The 16,932-nt window shown below is 43.9% G+C and overlaps 3 protein-coding genes across 12 annotated transcripts in view; all 3 read left to right on the forward strand.

Annotated features, from left to right (window-relative positions):
- Nucleotides 1–3,590, forward strand: part of prex1 (phosphatidylinositol-3,4,5-trisphosphate-dependent Rac exchange factor 1) — a 112,260-nt gene extending 108,670 nt beyond the window's left edge. Inside the window, exons 37-40 of the mRNA XM_071371612.1 lie at nt 131–306; nt 574–676; nt 1,250–1,317; nt 1,465–3,590. Of these exons, the coding sequence (XP_071227713.1) occupies nt 131–306; nt 574–676; nt 1,250–1,317; nt 1,465–1,507 (390 nt within the window). The 3' untranslated portion in view covers nt 1,508–3,590. The remainder of the gene's footprint in view (nt 1–130; nt 307–573; nt 677–1,249; nt 1,318–1,464) is intronic.
- A 2,001-nt stretch (nt 3,591–5,591) lies between these two features.
- LOC139557169 (potassium voltage-gated channel subfamily KQT member 2-like) overlaps nt 5,592–16,932 on the forward strand; it is a 46,826-nt gene continuing 35,485 nt past the window's right edge. For 3 of the 9 annotated variants that reach the window (XR_011671346.1, XR_011671347.1, XM_071371624.1), the window contains exon 1: nt 5,592–6,109. Coding sequence is in view for 7 of the 9 variants with exons in the window: in XM_071371624.1 (XP_071227725.1) it covers nt 5,814–6,109 (296 nt within the window). In the remaining 2 variants the exon portion in view is untranslated. The remainder of the gene's footprint in view (nt 6,110–16,932) is intronic. The other 6 variants (XM_071371619.1, XM_071371620.1, XM_071371621.1 and 3 more) reach the window with 3 other exon arrangements.
- On the forward strand, nt 5,971–16,520 carry LOC139557171 (E3 ubiquitin-protein ligase TRIM39-like). 2 transcript variants are annotated; one of them, XM_071371625.1, is made up of 2 exons: nt 5,971–6,109; nt 13,503–16,520. In XM_071371625.1, the coding sequence occupies exons 1-2, from the start codon at nt 6,061–6,063 to the stop codon at nt 15,170–15,172; spliced, it is 1,719 nt and encodes a 572-aa protein (XP_071227726.1). In that variant the 5' UTR covers nt 5,971–6,060; the 3' UTR covers nt 15,173–16,520. The 2 variants fall into 2 exon arrangements, with proteins under 2 accessions (XP_071227726.1, XP_071227727.1); XM_071371626.1 differs by lacking the exon at nt 5,971–6,109 and adding an exon at nt 11,652–11,802.

A 16,932-nucleotide genomic window follows, 5' to 3' on the forward strand; every position in this document is an offset into this window, starting at 1 on the left:
GGCACAGCTAGCACTGCGATGCAGTGCCTTAGACCACTGCGCCACACGGGAGGCCCAGGGGCAGTACTTTTGAAAGGAAAGTTGGAGTACACCTTTAAGATTTTAACCCCTAAACCCCTGTCCCCCCCAGCTCCTACGACCCCTCAACACCCTGGACGACCTATGTCGCCTGATGCACTCGTACCTGAATGTGCGTCCCAACGCAGCGGGCCACCTGTCGGGCGTCAGCGTGCTGTGTGTGTCCTCGGAGCTGTGCAACCGCCTGGGCGCCTGCCACATCACCATGTGTGCCACCGGCATGCAAAGGTCAGTCGGTTGAACTTGAAAGTGATGCATAAGGGCTGACAGTTTACGTGTCAGCTTGAGCAAACACGCATGAATATCTATGCATTGCTGTGTCAGATGTATTGCTTAAACATGCATTATGCAACATATGCCTTACCCACTTCAAAACGGTGTATTTTCAACCCCTTCTCCTATTAGCTTCCACACAGCAGCCTTTACATAACACTACTCTCATGACACATAGTTAAAACACCGACCTCCTAACCTCTGACCTTTTGTGTTGAGTAGGTGCACCCTGAGCGTGACCCTGGAGCAGGCCATGATCCTGGCGCGGAACCACAGCCTCATGCCCCGCTGCATCATGCAGACCATGGACATCATGCGGAAACAGGTGCCCTAAACACACCCTTCATCGCTTTACATCCTTAGCAACAGATCTCGGACCTGGGTTGTGTTCATTAGGGCACACCGTAAAACAAAACATTTTGCAATGGAAACCAAATGTTTCTTTATAGGACAAATTCAGGTAGTCCCTCCGTGTTTCAGTCCGTTTTCTTCCGTTTGGTGCATAATATTTACAACCCAGATCTCTCTATCCCCTTGCTAATCTTTAATGGAAACTGAACATGAAAGGAGGCAACTTCCACCTACTGTATACCATAGCCTTACCAAGCAGTACCGAAGTGGCAAACAAGACTTCACTTTTAACCTTGGTTCATTCTAAAACATTCACTACATACGATGCAGTGGAACAGGTACATTTAGTTTACACGTAGTCGTTTTTCACCAATAAGTGTGGGTCGCTCTTAACCTGAAGGCATTAAGTAGGAATACAACTTTTGGTACACTGTCTGAGCAGATAGATGATTTGGGTACAGTAGCTAGAACTACGTGGGCACTTGTCCTCAGTCTAACTATGTAAACATTGTCTCTCTCTCTTCTCTCTCTTCTCTGACACTGACAGGGCACCAGGGTAGAGATCTCGGCTAAAAACCTCAAAGTGATGGACCAGATGCCACCCGCAGCCCCAAGGTACAGACAATAGTTACAAAGTAGTTTGAAAGTACTAACCTGGTTCCAGATCTGTTTGTGCTGTAGGATTCGACAGCACAAACAGGTCTGGAAGCAGGCTACGCTAAGTTCAGATCTTAATTTCCTATTTTTCCTCCTTTCCCACAGGCTCTTCAAGTTGTGTCTACCACCCCAAGACGGAGATCTATAAAAGAAAGGGGTGCTGTGTTTTTATTCCTAGTAGAGCAATTTATTTTGTATTAGCAATATACTGAAGCCTCGGTGACTAGAGATCATGGATGAATGGGTAAGGTAGAATGGGGGAGGAGGGAGAACAGGGAGCTCTCTGCTCTGCTCTCCCATCCAAGAGTCATAGACATAAGACCAAACCCTTGTGTGGTACCCCCCCAACCATGTCCCCGAATGGAACATTCCAGCACAGAAACATCAAGAGTCTGGATCCCACAGGGTCCGTGGTGTCCTGTATAGCACCCCCCCACCCCCCCCCCACCCCCAAACGAACCCCTCTGTGACATGAGACTGCTGTTACTGACCTGGAAACCCATTGTTGGGAACCTAGAGAGGAGTGTGGGGATGGTGACATCAGACAAGACATGATCTAACAAAAATATGTCCGCCACCTCGACAATGCTCACACCGGGCTATTATTAACTGGATTAACGCAAAAACCGCTTGTAGCAGACATTCTTCTTCTTTATTCACTTTGCCTTGGACTGCAACGCCAGTGTGTGGTATCTCCGTCAGACAGCGTGTCTGGTATTGCAGCTAGGAACAGGAGGCACTGCATCAAGGAGGAGAGAAGGGTGAAATGATAGGGATGGATGGAAAGATGGATGGTATGGGCTGCCCTTTGCCTTAGCCCCCCTTGCATGCGGCGAATGTGCAATTACTGTAGGCTAGTGTGAGTACTGTATTACTGCACTATGATGCATAGTGATTTATTGTATTACTCAATAATATCAGGTATTCAAGAATTGAAAGCATTCCAGCCTACGCATCATGCAGTATTTAATGGAGCAATGGCATGCCATGTTTTTTTTTAAAGAACTCCTTATCTATTTTTTTTTATTTTGTCTTTGTCATTTCCTCGGGAGTTTGATCTGTTGACAAGTGTTAAAATGCAGGGAGTTTTGTTAAAAATGAATAGGAAGGGGAGTTTTAATCTGAGTCGGGGAAACAAGCTAACTTTATCTAATCTCAGAGTTTTTTGTGTTTTCCAATCTGCATCCCGAGTCAACAGGTTGGAATTTTTTAAGCCTTTTAAAGTATTAATATATATTCAGTAATATTAATAGTGGGAGATTGTCTCCTGTTGACCCAGCCAACTCACAAGACCTCTTTGCGATTTGATTTTAATGTTTCGATATTTAAATGAGCACAAGGATTCATCCAATTACTCTGAAGTGTTAGCACAAAGTACTGTAAGCCGTCCCGAGGATGATGACAACAAAGGGATCAGTGAAGTTAACTCTTGATAAACAGTAGCATTATTTTATTGAAGATGTTATATTTCTTGTACATACTTACTGTAACCAATGTCTGTGTCAGAGAAAATAGAGTATGGTCTATATCTATGCCATTGGCAGCAGAGTTAATGCTATAATTTAAATGTGATTATTTTTATGGACATAATATAGTATGTAAAACGTTTGAACTATTTGGGGTATTCATATTGTACATTTGGACAGGGACGGATTTTGGTGTCGCGTATATATCCACACTGACGACGTTGTTGAACGTTAAAATGGCTCCACTTTCGTTTTAGCTTGGTTTGTATCTGTGTCGAGATGCTGCACTCTGACTAGTTGCTCAGCCCTTGTTATTTATTTTGAAGCTCTTGTCAGGTCCCAATTGAGGAGGGTCATGTTCATTAGGCACAAAATGTGGCACCCAATGTTGAAAAAAAATTATAAAGTAAAACAGGAAGGGACTACCTGGACTTGTCCAATTCGAAAACGCTTACTTTTGTTTTCTGTTGCAAAACATTTATTTTTTTATGTTTTCCGAACACACCCAGGTTTAAATTCTCTTTACAGCCTCTGGTATTGGCATAGCTGTCATTAAGTGATAAATTGTTCCACTCTTACCAGTTCACCTATTGATAGAAATGTAACATTTACTTGTTTTAATTTCTCATCGCTGTACATACTTTATTTGCAATTTTATGTTGCCTGAAAATAATTGTACAAATATGTTTTTGAATATTTCTATCTAAAAGTACCATTGTAAATTGAACTTTAACAAGCTAGTAAAATAAAATGCTATTCACAAAACATTGTTGAATTCTAAGAGGTATTGAGGTACCCACACAGTTTCTTAATTCCAGGTAAATACATTGATATCTTGATACATTGATATGACTGTAAAAATAAGTGTTACCCCAAATTGTGATCCACCTTTCTGTTAAGCTGACTTTTTTTCTTAGGGGACCCTCCCAAGAACACCTTCAGGCTCCATAATCATGGAGTCCATCACTTATTGAATTTAAACCAGTTGTGTGAGTGAAGGTCTATTATTGGCTTACAGGCCAGGCGTAGGTGGTGGTTTTGTAGTGGGTGCACCATGGTGGTTGTGGTTGAGTGTGTTCTAATTCCTAGTATGTGGTCTCACTCTGGTGATTATGATGATGATATGGAAATATAGACACGTACACACAGAGAGAGACACCATCACATCTTTACTCTTGCATATGTGTAAAATTCTGTTTTGGATCAATCATGTCAGCCCTCTTGAATGATGTGAAATGGAAACACGGATGCCATGTTGGGTTGCTTTGTACATTGATTTTACACAGCCATTTTCTATCTGAGGGAAGTCTTAATTTCTCTCTGTCCAACTGCCCCTATCACCACTTCTACCATTAGGCCTGTCTCTAGAGGGCTTCCAGTCTTCCATACAGGGGCCCTCCAAGACTTAACTTAATAAGAGATTCAGGGAGGGAGCCTTATTGCTGTAGCATGTATCCTTTACGCTCAATCCCAACTGTGAACATGATAGGGAAGCAACATACAGTATGATTATGTTTGTTTCCATTATCTTGACTAAGGAAGACTTTGCATTACCTGTGTGCAAGATATAATGAAAGCCTGAGGCTATGCTCTCCCCTGTCATAACCTGAAGGGAGTGTTGACTGAGGAGCAATACTTGAGTGATGGCAAAGAGGGATATTGGAATGAATCATTTTAGAATTTCTTAACAATCCATCGAGGCCTGTGTACTTGCGTACAGGAATCTTGTTTACAACTTAGACTTTAAATTAGCAAGTTCTAAGGTCGTCCTAAACCATCCATTTGCCAGTTTTTCCACTCAAAAGGGCTTTATTACAGACAGAAATACTCCTCAGTTACATCAGCTGTCCGGTTGCTGGTTTCAGACGATCCCGCAGGTGAAGAATGCCAGATGTGGAGGTCCTGGGCTGGCGTGGTTGCACAAGGTCTGCGATTGTGAGGCAGGTTAGACGTAATGCCAATTTCTCTAAACCAACGTTGGAGGCAGCTTATGGTAGAGAAATAAACATTAAATTCTCTAGCAACAGCTCTGGTGGACATTCCTGCACTCAGCATTCCTGCACTACGCCCTCAAAACTTGAGACATCTGTGGCATTGTGTTGTGTGACTAAACTACACATTTTAGAGTGGCCTTTTATTGTGTGGCATGTCAATAAGCTGATCAATCAAATGTATTTATAAAGACCTTTTTACGTCGGCCGAAGTCACAAAGTGCTATACAGAAACCCAGCCTAAAACACCAAACAGCAAGCAATGCAGATGTAGAAGGTGGCTAGAAAAAACTCCCTAGAAAATCAGGAACCTAAGAAGAAATCTCGAGAGGAACCAGGCTCTGAGGGGTGGCCAGTCCTGATTTAAACAGCATGATCATTACACAGGTACACCTCGCGCTGGGGAAAATAAAAGATCACTCTAAAATGTGCAGTTAAAATGTGCACACAACACAATGCCACAGATGTCTCAAGGTGCACCTGTGTAATGATTATGCTGTTTAATCAGCTTTTTGATATGCCACATCTGTCAAGTGGATGGATTATCTTGGCAAATGAGAAATGCTCACTAACAGGGATGTAAACAAATATCTGCACAAAATTTGAGAGCAATAAGCTTTTTGTGTGTATGGAAAATTGAGGATGTTTTATTTCAGCTGATGAAACATGGGGCCAACACTTTACATGTTGCGTTTATATTTTTGTTCAGTATATATATATATATATATTTAAATAATTTAGCTTAGGCCTACGTGTATAGATTGTTAAATATTTAAAGCGCATTTCCCCCTACCCAGGCTTGTCAGACGGCCGGAAGGAGCTGAGAGAGAAGCCTATACGGTATAGGCTACACATTGCAGATTCGCATTCGCATGGACATTGCAATTGCTATTCCAGAGGGACAACGACTGCATTTACGAGCACACACAACACTCACCAGTGATGCTACCCCGCAACGAGATTGAAAACTCCCGGTTTGAGTCACCTCGACTTTAGAATGGTGCAGAAAAATGTTAACGGTGGGGTTTACCCAACTCAAGCCGGAGAGAAGAAGCACAAAGTCGGCTTTGTCGGATTGGACCCCGGGGCTCCCGAATCTAGCAGGGACGGGGCGCAGCTGATTGCGGGCTCGGAAAGCACAAAGCGGACCAGTATCCTATGCAGACGGAGGTCCAGTGCCATAAGAGGTGGGAGAACGCCGAAGAAAAACCCCAGCTATAGGAAACTACAGAATTTTCTATATAATGCACTTGAAAGACCACGGGGATGGGCGTTTATTTACCACGCTTATGTGTAAGTATACCAAGCCACTCGGATAAGGAACTCAGCATAGAGGCTAGACAAGCATGTTTAATATTATGTGGCCCCGAATGTAGTGTCATAGGTTGGGGTAAGACATATCATGCGTAGATATTTGGGGTGTGAAGTTGGACTTGTAGCCATTGTTCTTCAGTGATGCGTTTTCTGCAGATAAAAAAGGGTTGAGCAGGAGTAGACTAGTGTGAATCACCACTACCACAGCCCTTATCTGCATAGGGAAACAATATTTAGGCTAACCCACCCCCTGCATAACGTCCATGCAATCATTCACATACATAGCAGGCCTATTTGCCAACTTTGTGCCAAACGTTTAGTAACCCCCCCATTGGCGCTCCTTTTCTCTTTCAGCACCATTGCCTGGTGGACAGCTCCCGTGCGGCGTCGATACTTTAACTAATTGACGTTGCAGTCATGCATGGCCTGTATAGTCCGACAGGCCAACACATACACACACGGTTTTCGATACTAAGCGGCACTGTATCAGGAAATATGCATGACAACCGTATCAACCAAAAAAGTATATTGCCAAATTTATTAGACTAACGCGCAAGCAAGCAAGTCATTGTCTCTGAGTCATTCAAATTGATCAGTGTAGTTATGAGGGCGTCCAGCACCCTGGGACTTCACTGCTGAGGCTCTAGTTAAAATCTGATACATTGTACAGGCCTAATGAGCGATTGTGATGGCATGAAGTTGCTCTGCACCGTAACTGGTTAATTTGTTTGTAGACCTATTTTATGAAGAGCCAGCTTAGTTGTGTAGTAGGCCTACGTGCTGAAATTGGAACAAAGCTAGGAAATCTGTGTACAAATCTCAGAAATTGAATACCCCAAAATTTGCCTCGAGTTAAAATACACGAACTGAGTCTTGCCTGTTGGGGTTGTCGTCAACCATTAATAATGGGATACTGTAACAGCTACTTAAAGCTCAGCCCTCATTTGACCCTGGGTAGCTTTTGGGGGTCATCATTGAAACTAGCTGCTAGTGGGTAGTAGACTCGTAGAGGATCATCTAACCTAGACAATGCCTTACTTCCATGTAGTAAGCTGTCATCTTATATGATAAGGATGTAGCCTATAGGCATGTGATATGTTACCAATGCCTCCAATCAAATTCTCTTTTAGACAGGATCTATGTTGTTAGCACATCATGCTTGTATCAAAGGCAACCCACACACGCCACAATGGCAGGTTAAATAGGCTGTTGAATTCTAATCACATGACTGCTGTGGAAGCCCGAAAGCCCATAGTGAAAATGCAGTGGACCTCCTAGCAAGATGGTATCAAGGCACTGGGAATGTATACACGGTATCCACCCTCTCAAAATGGGAGCTAGTAAAACAACTACAGCTCTGCTTCTATCCCATTTGTGTGCTCGCCGTGATGCATCATTTATACCATCCACCTCATTTAATCTATTTAGTCTTGTTTTATGTTCAGACCAGCTGATTTATAAAACTGGCATGTGCTGACTTCAGTCGAATCTTGCCCTCCTGCAAGGTTTTTCGATCACATCTCAAAATGCAGATATGGCACTTTGTCTTGTTTTCCATCTTCTTCTTCCAGGAGCTGAAGCAAAACTTTGCTCATATTTGTGTCGGCTAGCCAGCTGCATTCTGGTCTTGATGTACAATCCAGAAATGTTAGGATCGGTCTATGGTCTTATTTGGATGGTATGTGTGAAGGATCAATACCTGGAAGTGGTATTCTCTCTCTCTCTCACTCCCTCTTTCTCTCTTGTGCACTCTCTCTGAGGACATCTTACCTCCTATCCTGTCAGTGTTCCAACGCCAGTCAAAGCGAAAACAAGAGAGGGCTTGTCCATTTAAACAACAACAAATTCCACACTGTGCCCCATTTCTCAACCAGGAGAGTGTCAGTCAAGGGATAGTCCGAGGGCACTGCATGTCTAGAACTGTATATGTACAGTTGAATTTGGAAGTTTACATGCACCTTAGCCAAATACATTTAAACTCAGTTTTTCACAATTCCTGACATTTAATCCTAGTACAAATTCCCTGTCTTCAGTCAGTTAGGATCACCACTTTATTTTAAGAATGTGAAATGTCAGAATAATAGTAGAGAGAATTATTTATTTCAGCTTTTATTTCTTTCATCACATTCCCAGTGGGTCAGAAGTTTACATACACTCAATTAGTATTTGGTAGCATTGCCTTAAAATTGTTTAACTTGGGTCAAACGTTTCAGGTAGCCTTCCACAAGCTTACCGCAATAAGTTGGGTGAATTTTGGCCCATTCCTCCTGACAGAGCTGGTGTTACTGAGTCAGGTTTGTAGGCCTCCTTGCTCGCATACGCTTTTTCAGTTCTGCCCACAAATGTTCTATGGGATTGAGGTCAGGGCTTTGTGATGGCCACTCCAATACCTTGACTTTGTTGTCCTTAAGCCATTTTGCCACAACTTTGGAAGTATGCTTGGGGTCATTGTCCATTTGGAAGACCCATTTGCGACCAAGTTTTAACTTCCTGACTGATGTCTTGAGATGTTGCTTCAATATATCCACATAATTTTACTGCCTCATGATGACATCTATTTTGTGAAGTGCACCAGTCCCTCCTGCAGCAAAGCACCCCCACAACATGATGCTGCCACCCCCGTGCTTCATGGTTGGTATGGTGTTCTTTGCAAGCCTCCCCCTTCTTCCTCCAAACCTAACGATGGTCATTATGGCCAAACAGTTCTATTTTTGTTTCATCAGATCAGAGGACATTTCTCCAAAAAGTACTATCTTTGTCCCCATGTGCAGTTGCAAACCGTAGTCTGGCTTTTTTATGGCGGTTTTGGAGCAGTGGCTTCTTCCTTGCTGAGCGGCCTTTCAGGTTGTGTCGATATAGGACTCGTTTTACTGTGGATATAGATACTTTTGTACCTGTTTCCTCCAGCATCTTCACAAGGTCCTGTGATGTTGTTCTGGGATTGATTTGCACTTTTCGCACCAAAGTACGTTCTTCTCTAGGAGACACAACGCGTCTCCTTCCTGAGCGGTATTTACATTTACATTTACATTTAAGTCATTTAGCAGACGCTCTTATCCAGAGCGACTTACAAATTGGTGCATTCACCTTATGATATCCAGTGGAACAACCACTTTACAATAGTGCATCTAACTCTTTTAAGGGGGGGGGGGGGGTTAGAAGGATTACTTTATCCTATCCTAGGTATTCCTTAAAGAGGTGGGGTTTCAGGTGTCTCCGGAAGGTGGTGATTGACTCCGCTGACCTGGCGTCGTGAGGGAGTTTGTTCCACCATTGGGGTGCCAGAGCAGCGAACAGTTTTGGCTGGGCTGAGCGGGAACTGTACTTCCTCAGAGGTAGGGAGGCGAGCAGGCCAGAGGTGGATGAACGCAGTGCCCTTGTTTGGGTGTAGGGCCTGATCAGAGCCTGAAGGTACGGAGGTGCCGTTCCCCTCACAGCTCCGTAGGCAAGCACCATGGTCTTGTAGCGGATGCGAGCTTCAACTGGAAGCCAGTGGAGAGAGCGGAGGAGCGGGGTGACGTGAGAGAACTTGGGAAAGTTGAACACCAGACGGGCTGCGGCGTTCTGGATGAGTTGTAGGGGTTTAATGGCACAGGCAGGGAGCCCAGCCAACAGCGAGTTGCAGTAATCCAGACGGGAGATGACAAGTGCCTGGATTAGGACCTGCGCCGCTTCCTGCGTGAGGCAGGGTCGTACTCTGCGAATGTTGTAGAGCATGAACCTACAGGAACGGGTCACCGCCTTGATGTTAGTTGAGAACGACAGGGTGTTGTCCAGGATCACGCCAAGGTTCTTAGCACTCTGGGAGGAGGACACAATGGAGTTGTCAACCGTGATGGCGAGATCATGGAACGGGCAGTCCTTCCCCGGGAGGAAGAGCAGCTCCGTCTTGCCGAGGTTCAGCTTGAGGTGGTGATCCGTCATCCACACTGATATGTCTGCCAGACATGCAGAGATGCGATTCACCACCTGGTTATCAGAGGGGGGAAAGGAGAAGATTAATTGTGTGTCGTCTGCATAGCAATGATAGGAGAGACCATGTGAGGATATGACAGAGCCAAGTGACTTGGTGTATAGCGAGAATAGGAGAGGGCCTAGAACAGAGCCCTGGGGGACACCAGTGGTGAGAGCACGTGGTGCGGAGACAGATTCTCGCCACGCCACCTGGTAGGAGCGACCTGTCAGGTAGGACGCAATCCAAGCGTGGGCCGCGCCGGAGATGCCCAGCTCGGAGAGGGTGGAGAGGAGGATCTGATGGTTCACAGTATCAAAGGCAGCCGATAGGTCTAGAAGGATGAGAGCAGAGGAGAGAGAGTTAGCTTTAGCAGTGCGGAGCGCCTCCGTGACACAGAGAAGAGCAGTCTCAGTTGAATGACTAGTCTTGAAACCTGACTGATTTGGATCAAGAAGGTCATTCTGAGAGAGATAGCAGGAGAGCTGGCCAAGGACGGCACGTTCAAGAGTTTTGGAGAGAAAAGAAAGAAGGGATACTGGTCTGTAGTTGTTGACATCGGAGGGATCGAGTGTAGGTTTTTTCAGAAGGGGTGCAACTCTCGCTCTCTTGAAGACGGAAGGGACGTAGCCAGCGGTCAAGGATGAGTTGATGAGCGAGGTGAGGTAAGGGAGAAGGTCTCCGGAAATGGTCTGGAGAAGAGAGGAGGGGATAGGGTCAAGCGGGCAGGTTGTTGGGCAGCCGGCCGTCACAAGACGCGAGATTTAATCTGGAATGACGGTATGACGGTTGCTTGGTCCCATGGTGTTTATATTTGCGTATTATTGTTTGTACAGATGAACATGGTACCTTCAGGTGTTTGGAAATTGCTCACAAGGATGAACCAGACTCGTGGAGGTCTACAATCTTTTTTCTGAGGTCTGATTTCTTTTGATTTTCCCATAATGTCAAAGAGGCAATTGAGTTTGAAGGTAGGCCTTGAAATACATCCACATGTACACCTCCAGTTGACTCAAATGATGTCAATTAGCATATCAGAAGCTTCTGAAGCCATTACATAATTTTCTGGAATTTTCCAAGCTGTTTAAATGCACAGTCATCTTAGTGTATGTAAACTTCTGACCCACTGGAATTGTGATACAGTGAATTATAAGTGAAATAGTCTGTCTGTTAATAATTGTTGGAAAAATGATGTCCTAACCGACTTGCCAAAACTATAGTTTGTTAACAAGACATTTGTGGAGTGGTTGAAAAACGAGTTTTAATGACTCCAACCTAAGTGTATGTAAACTTCCGACTTCAACAGTACCTTCCAAAATCTCTTGTGTATTTCTATGGGCAGGTAACTTTTTCTAACACAGAACATGAGCATTAGCAGTAGCTTTTGAGCATCTCATTTGAGTCTGTTCAATCTAGCCTAGAAGCAGCTACAGTTACAATGTCGGCACAATGATATTATGTTTATACAATACTCTTGAACACATAAACCTTATCAGTTGGCATCTGTGTAGTAAAATGAAATATACACCTTATTTAAAGCAGTATTCCTTTAAGAGCAGAGGTTAGTCATCACTATGGCGAAGGGAGGGGCTTACAACGTCATTTTGCTGAAGTGAAACTTAAGAGTATTTCCACGAAACTGTACCAAATCCCCAGGCACTGTTATTCTTTTTTTCTGATCCGAAGAGGAGAACAGTCAACAACATACTGTAACACTGAGGTGAGTAGAAAAATTAAGAGCTTTGCCTGGACAAGGTTAGACACTAAAGAAATGACAGCCCTAATTATTATCCTGTCTGCGTTTGACTCTCATGATATGTCAAAGAATGTTTAAAATAGTATAGTTTGACGTTACGACATGGGTTGATATTAGTAGCGGTCGGTGCTGTTTAAGATGAGGGAGGACGATTTAAAAAATGTTTTTTTGAACATGGCCTTATTAATATAACCACATATTGGATGACTGTCATTCATGTTCCATTCAACCAGTTCAATATAACATTGATACTGTAGGTTTGGGCTACTACATGATACTCAAATTTTCCCTATACCCAGCTTATGAATGAATGAAAGTTTACAACGTAGGTGGACACAGGTTGAAAATAAAATTGAGGTGACAGCCAGTCAATACATTGACACATTCAATACCGCTTTGCACATTCTTGCTTGCATCTAGCTGATTTAGGGGGTAATTATTGGTCCAACAGTTGCAAATCAGAGTTTCTATTGGACAAATTGCGGTATGTTCATCCCTGTTTCGTTCAGTTTGCTTCTGTTTTAGAAACGTTTTTCACCCGAATCGGCGGAATGAATACAACCCTGATCACACGTAAACACAGTTCACTTTCATAGCACATACAGCCACATATAAACAGCTCACTGTATTCCTTCTCGCATCTACGTGCTCTCCTCCTCACCTTTTCCCTTCCCGTGTGGACTTCAATGCACAACACATCAGCTGTCTGTGACAAACGAAAATACCTTTCCAAGACAAACCTTCATATCATAACCGCTAACCGCTACACATAGCCTACATTATTCTCACCATATTACCTCAAGTAACGTCATAGTCAACATAGCTAATAGAACTAACGCATTAGTAAACCCGTTACAATCATGCAGTTTAGCAGTTACACTGGCGGGCCTAGGTGGCAATAAATTATTAAAACCAAAAGCGTACCTTGACTTGGAAGAGTTCCAGTGTTGGATAGTCATTGCCAGCTACCTAACATAGCATCCTTCTGTTTGAGCCAGGTGTTTGAGTAGGCTAAACTATCTAGCTGCATTAGCTTGCTAAGTAAGTGAAAGTGGGGAAAAAATAGAATATTGCAATCTCTCTATTGCTTCTCCTTCAATTTTTGAAGAAATTAATTTGTTCTAAACTGTTCAACGATTGTCTTTCTCTCTCTGAGTCAACTACTCACCACATTTTATGCACTGCAGTGCTAGCTAGCTGTAGCTTATGCTTTCAGTACTAGATTCATTCTCTGATCCTTTGATTGGGTGGACAACATGTCAGTTCATGCTGCAAGAACTCTGATAGGTTGGAGGACGTCCTCCGAAAGTTGTCATGATTTCTGTATAAGTCTATGGAAGGGGATGAGAACCATGAGCCTCCTAGGTTTTGTAATGAAGTCAATGTACACAGAAGAGGATGGAGCTAGCTGTTCTCTGACTACACCATGGTGCTACCCTACAGAGTGCTGTTGATGCTACTGTAGACCTTCATTGCAAAACAGTGTGATTAGTCAGTTATTTTGTGACGTGAATATATTTACTATAGTTTTCTTTAAAAAGGATAACTTCACTATTTTTATGAAATTCACTGAGGAGGATGGTCCTCCCCTTCTTCCTCTGAGGAGCCTCCACTGACTGATATTGACACATGAAAATAATAACATGTTTTTTGGCCTCTTTCAGCTATGGCTTCCTCCAACAGTCTCCTGTCTGAAGAGCAGTTCCAGTGCTCTATCTGTCTAGATGTGTTCACTGACCCAGTCTCCATCCCGTGTGGACACAACTTCTGCATGGCCTGTATCGCAGTGTACTGGAACGCTAAGGGCCTATGCAAGTGTCCAATGTGTAAAAAGGCTTTTGAACGGAGACCAGATCTCAGTGTCAATACTTTTATTTCTGAAATGGCTGCCCATGTCCGGAAGCTAGCTCCAGCTGACAGCACACTCACACAGCACCCCGCCAAGCCTGGAGAAGTGGCCTGCGATGTCTGCACTGGGAGGAAGTTCATGGCCTTGAAGTCGTGCCTGGTTTGTCTGGCTTCTTACTGTGAGACTCACCTAGAGCCTCATCAGAGAGTTGCTTCCTTCAAGAAACACAAGCTAATTGACCCTGTGGAGAACCTGGATGATAGGGTGTGTGAGAAGCACCAACGACCCCTGGAGTTGTTCTGTAGGAGCGACCAGACGTGTTTGTGTCAGTTCTGCACTGAGACAGACCACAAGTTCCACAAGGCTGTCCCCATAGAGGAAGAGAGTGGAGCGAGGAAGAGTCTGCTGTGGGAAACCAAGGGAAAAGTGCAGAGGTTGATCAAGGAGAGACTGCAGAAGGTGAAGCAGATGGAAGACTCAATAGTACTCAGGAAGAGGGGTGCAGAGAGAGAGATAGACGATAGCGTGCATGTCTTCACTACTCTGGTTCGCGCTATTGAGAAAAGCCAGGCTGAGTTCATTGAGGTGATTGAGGTGAAACAGAAAGCAGCAGAGAGGCATGCCGAAGGGCTCATCAAAGAGCTGGAGCAGGAAATTACTGAACTACAAAGGAGACTCACTGAGCTGCAGAAGCTGTCAAACACAGAGGACCACCTCCACGTCATCCATAGCTCCCCATCGCTTTGCACCCTTCCACGCACCAAGGACTGGTCTGAGATCAGGGTTCACAGCGGTTTGTGTGTCGGGACCCTTTGGAGAGCTGTGTCTCAACTGGAGGAGACGCTTAATGAAGAGATGGAGAAGTTGTCTGAGACCGAGCTGGAGAGAATGCAGCAGTCAGCTGTGGATGTGACTCTGGACTCTGATACGGCAAATCCCAAACTCATTTTGTCTGAGGATGGGAAACAGGTGAAGCTAGGACACAGACAAAAGCTCTTCCTTGACAACCCAAAGAGGTTTGATCCTGTACCCTGTGTACTAGGAAATGAAGGCTTCTCCTCTGGGAGATTTTACTTTGAGGTGCAGGTGGAGGGGAAGACTAGGTGGGCTTTGGGAGTGGCCAGAGAGTCCATCAACAGGAAGGGGAATGTACGGCTCAGTCCTGTGAATGGATACTGGACTGTGGGGCTGATGAATGGGGATGAGTACATGGCTCACGCTGGGCCCAGTGTCCCTCTCTCTCTGTCAGAGGAGCCTCAGAAGGTGGGGGTGTTTGTGGATTATGAGGAGGGGGAGGTCTCCTTTTATGATGTGGAGGCCGGGTCTCATATCTATTCTTTCACCGTCTGCACCTTCACTGAGAGACTCTACCCATACCTCTTTACAGGCATAAATAATGATGATAAAAACTCTGCCCCATTGATCATTTGTCCGATCATGTCAGTCAATCAGTATGAGATTTCACCTCTCGATGATACACCTTAGATTTCAGCAATTGATTCAGTCAAGTGATTGTTGATACTTCTATACAGCTTTTCAAAAATGGTCACAGTATTGGAATGACACAGTGAAAAAGTTAGGTGTCTAATCAGGCGTGCAACTGACAATGTTTTTTTACTTTTCATTTAGATTGAATGGACAAAGTCCCCTCATACAAAAACATATATTTTACCTCCACAATCATGTAGGAATTCATTATTATTTTGCCTATTTTTCTCTGTGGCATATATAAGTAACTGCCAAAATAATGGAAACGCCAACATAGTCTCTTAATAGGGCATTGGGCACCACGAGCCAGAACAGCTTCAATGCACTTTGGCGTAGATTCTACAAGTGCCTGGAACTCAACTGGAGGGATGCGACACCGTTCCATCATTTTGGGTTTTGTTGATGGTGGTGGGAAATGCTGTCTCAGGCGTCCCTCCAGAATCTCCCGTAAGTGTTAAAATGTGTTGAGATCTGGTGACTGAGACGGCCATGTCATATGATTTACATTTGATTTCATTCTCATCCAACCATTCAGTGACCACTCGTGCCCTGTGGATGGGGCATAGGCATGGCAGCCAAAATAATGGCCTGCCCAGCATTTTTATGCATTTCCATAAGCATGATGGGGATGTTAATTTGCTTAAAGTGAGACTCAGAAATGACGTTGCCACGAGCATCACCGCAGATATTCAGATGAGAGAGATGCAAGACTTTGCTCTCACACAGTCACACACAGTATCTGTGCATGGGTTCACTTCACACTGTTCACAAGGTAATAGCCACGGGGCTAATTTTCCTTTATATGCGTAACAATCATATTTGTATAATCAATGGGCTACTGGAGAGGAGGTACTGTTCTGTATATTTGGAGGGTACGTTTTGGGGTGAGGTGAAAGGTTTTGTTGGGCTTTTTATTAAAATAGAAAAAATAAATGCTACAGTGCTTTATGACAGTTTACACAGGTGCATGAGTTGGACTCTTTTAAATCTTCCAAAATGTACAAAGTCTTTGGTTGGAGATGCTCTGCAGCCTGCAGAGTATTGATGTTTGAAATGATGTTAACTGTAATTACACAGTCCTTTTAATGTTGGAATTTAGTGAAAAGGTTTGAACAACAAATCAATGTCCTGTTATCAAATAAACATTCAGCACGTATTCTTATTTAGTGTTTATTCCAGGGGAGAAGGACTGCCCCCTCTCATTGAAGCCACAAAGTTCAAGGCCGACCACAGTACAGCAGGCAGTTTGCAGAAAACAGTATCCCCCATTGTAGTGAATGGGAAGAAGGTAATATTCATGGTCAATCTTTGTGTACAAAAATAAAAAGATAAATACATTTGAAAACAGTTTTGGTACCAATAATTGCTTCTATTACACCAGATGTATGTCCTTGAACCAATTATTTTAAGTTATTATTTTTAATTAGCACGATAAGTTTTTAGTTGCTAATGGCAGAATGCAGTACCCCGTTCGGCCTCCAACTTGAGATACTCAGTGAGAGGGGGCAGCACTGAGCTTGCCTGCAACGTCACTTCCTGGAGTAGCTCATGGACAATTTTAGCGTTTTAGCAAGCCTAACCCTTTTCCTAACCTTAACCTAATTCTACTAACCTACCGCGTTAATTTTCCTAGCCTGCTCCATAAGTTATCCTAACTTGCTATGAAAAGTCACTTCTGCTAGTCAACTGGCAGACCTGCCTGGAGAGCAGTGTGAGTATCCACTAATAGTGCTTCAAATCCGCTATTGAGTCTTCAC

This window comes from Salvelinus alpinus, chromosome 28, assembly GCF_045679555.1.
Source record: "Salvelinus alpinus chromosome 28, SLU_Salpinus.1, whole genome shotgun sequence".
NCBI classification, from domain to species: Eukaryota; Metazoa; Chordata; class Actinopteri; order Salmoniformes; family Salmonidae; genus Salvelinus; species Salvelinus alpinus.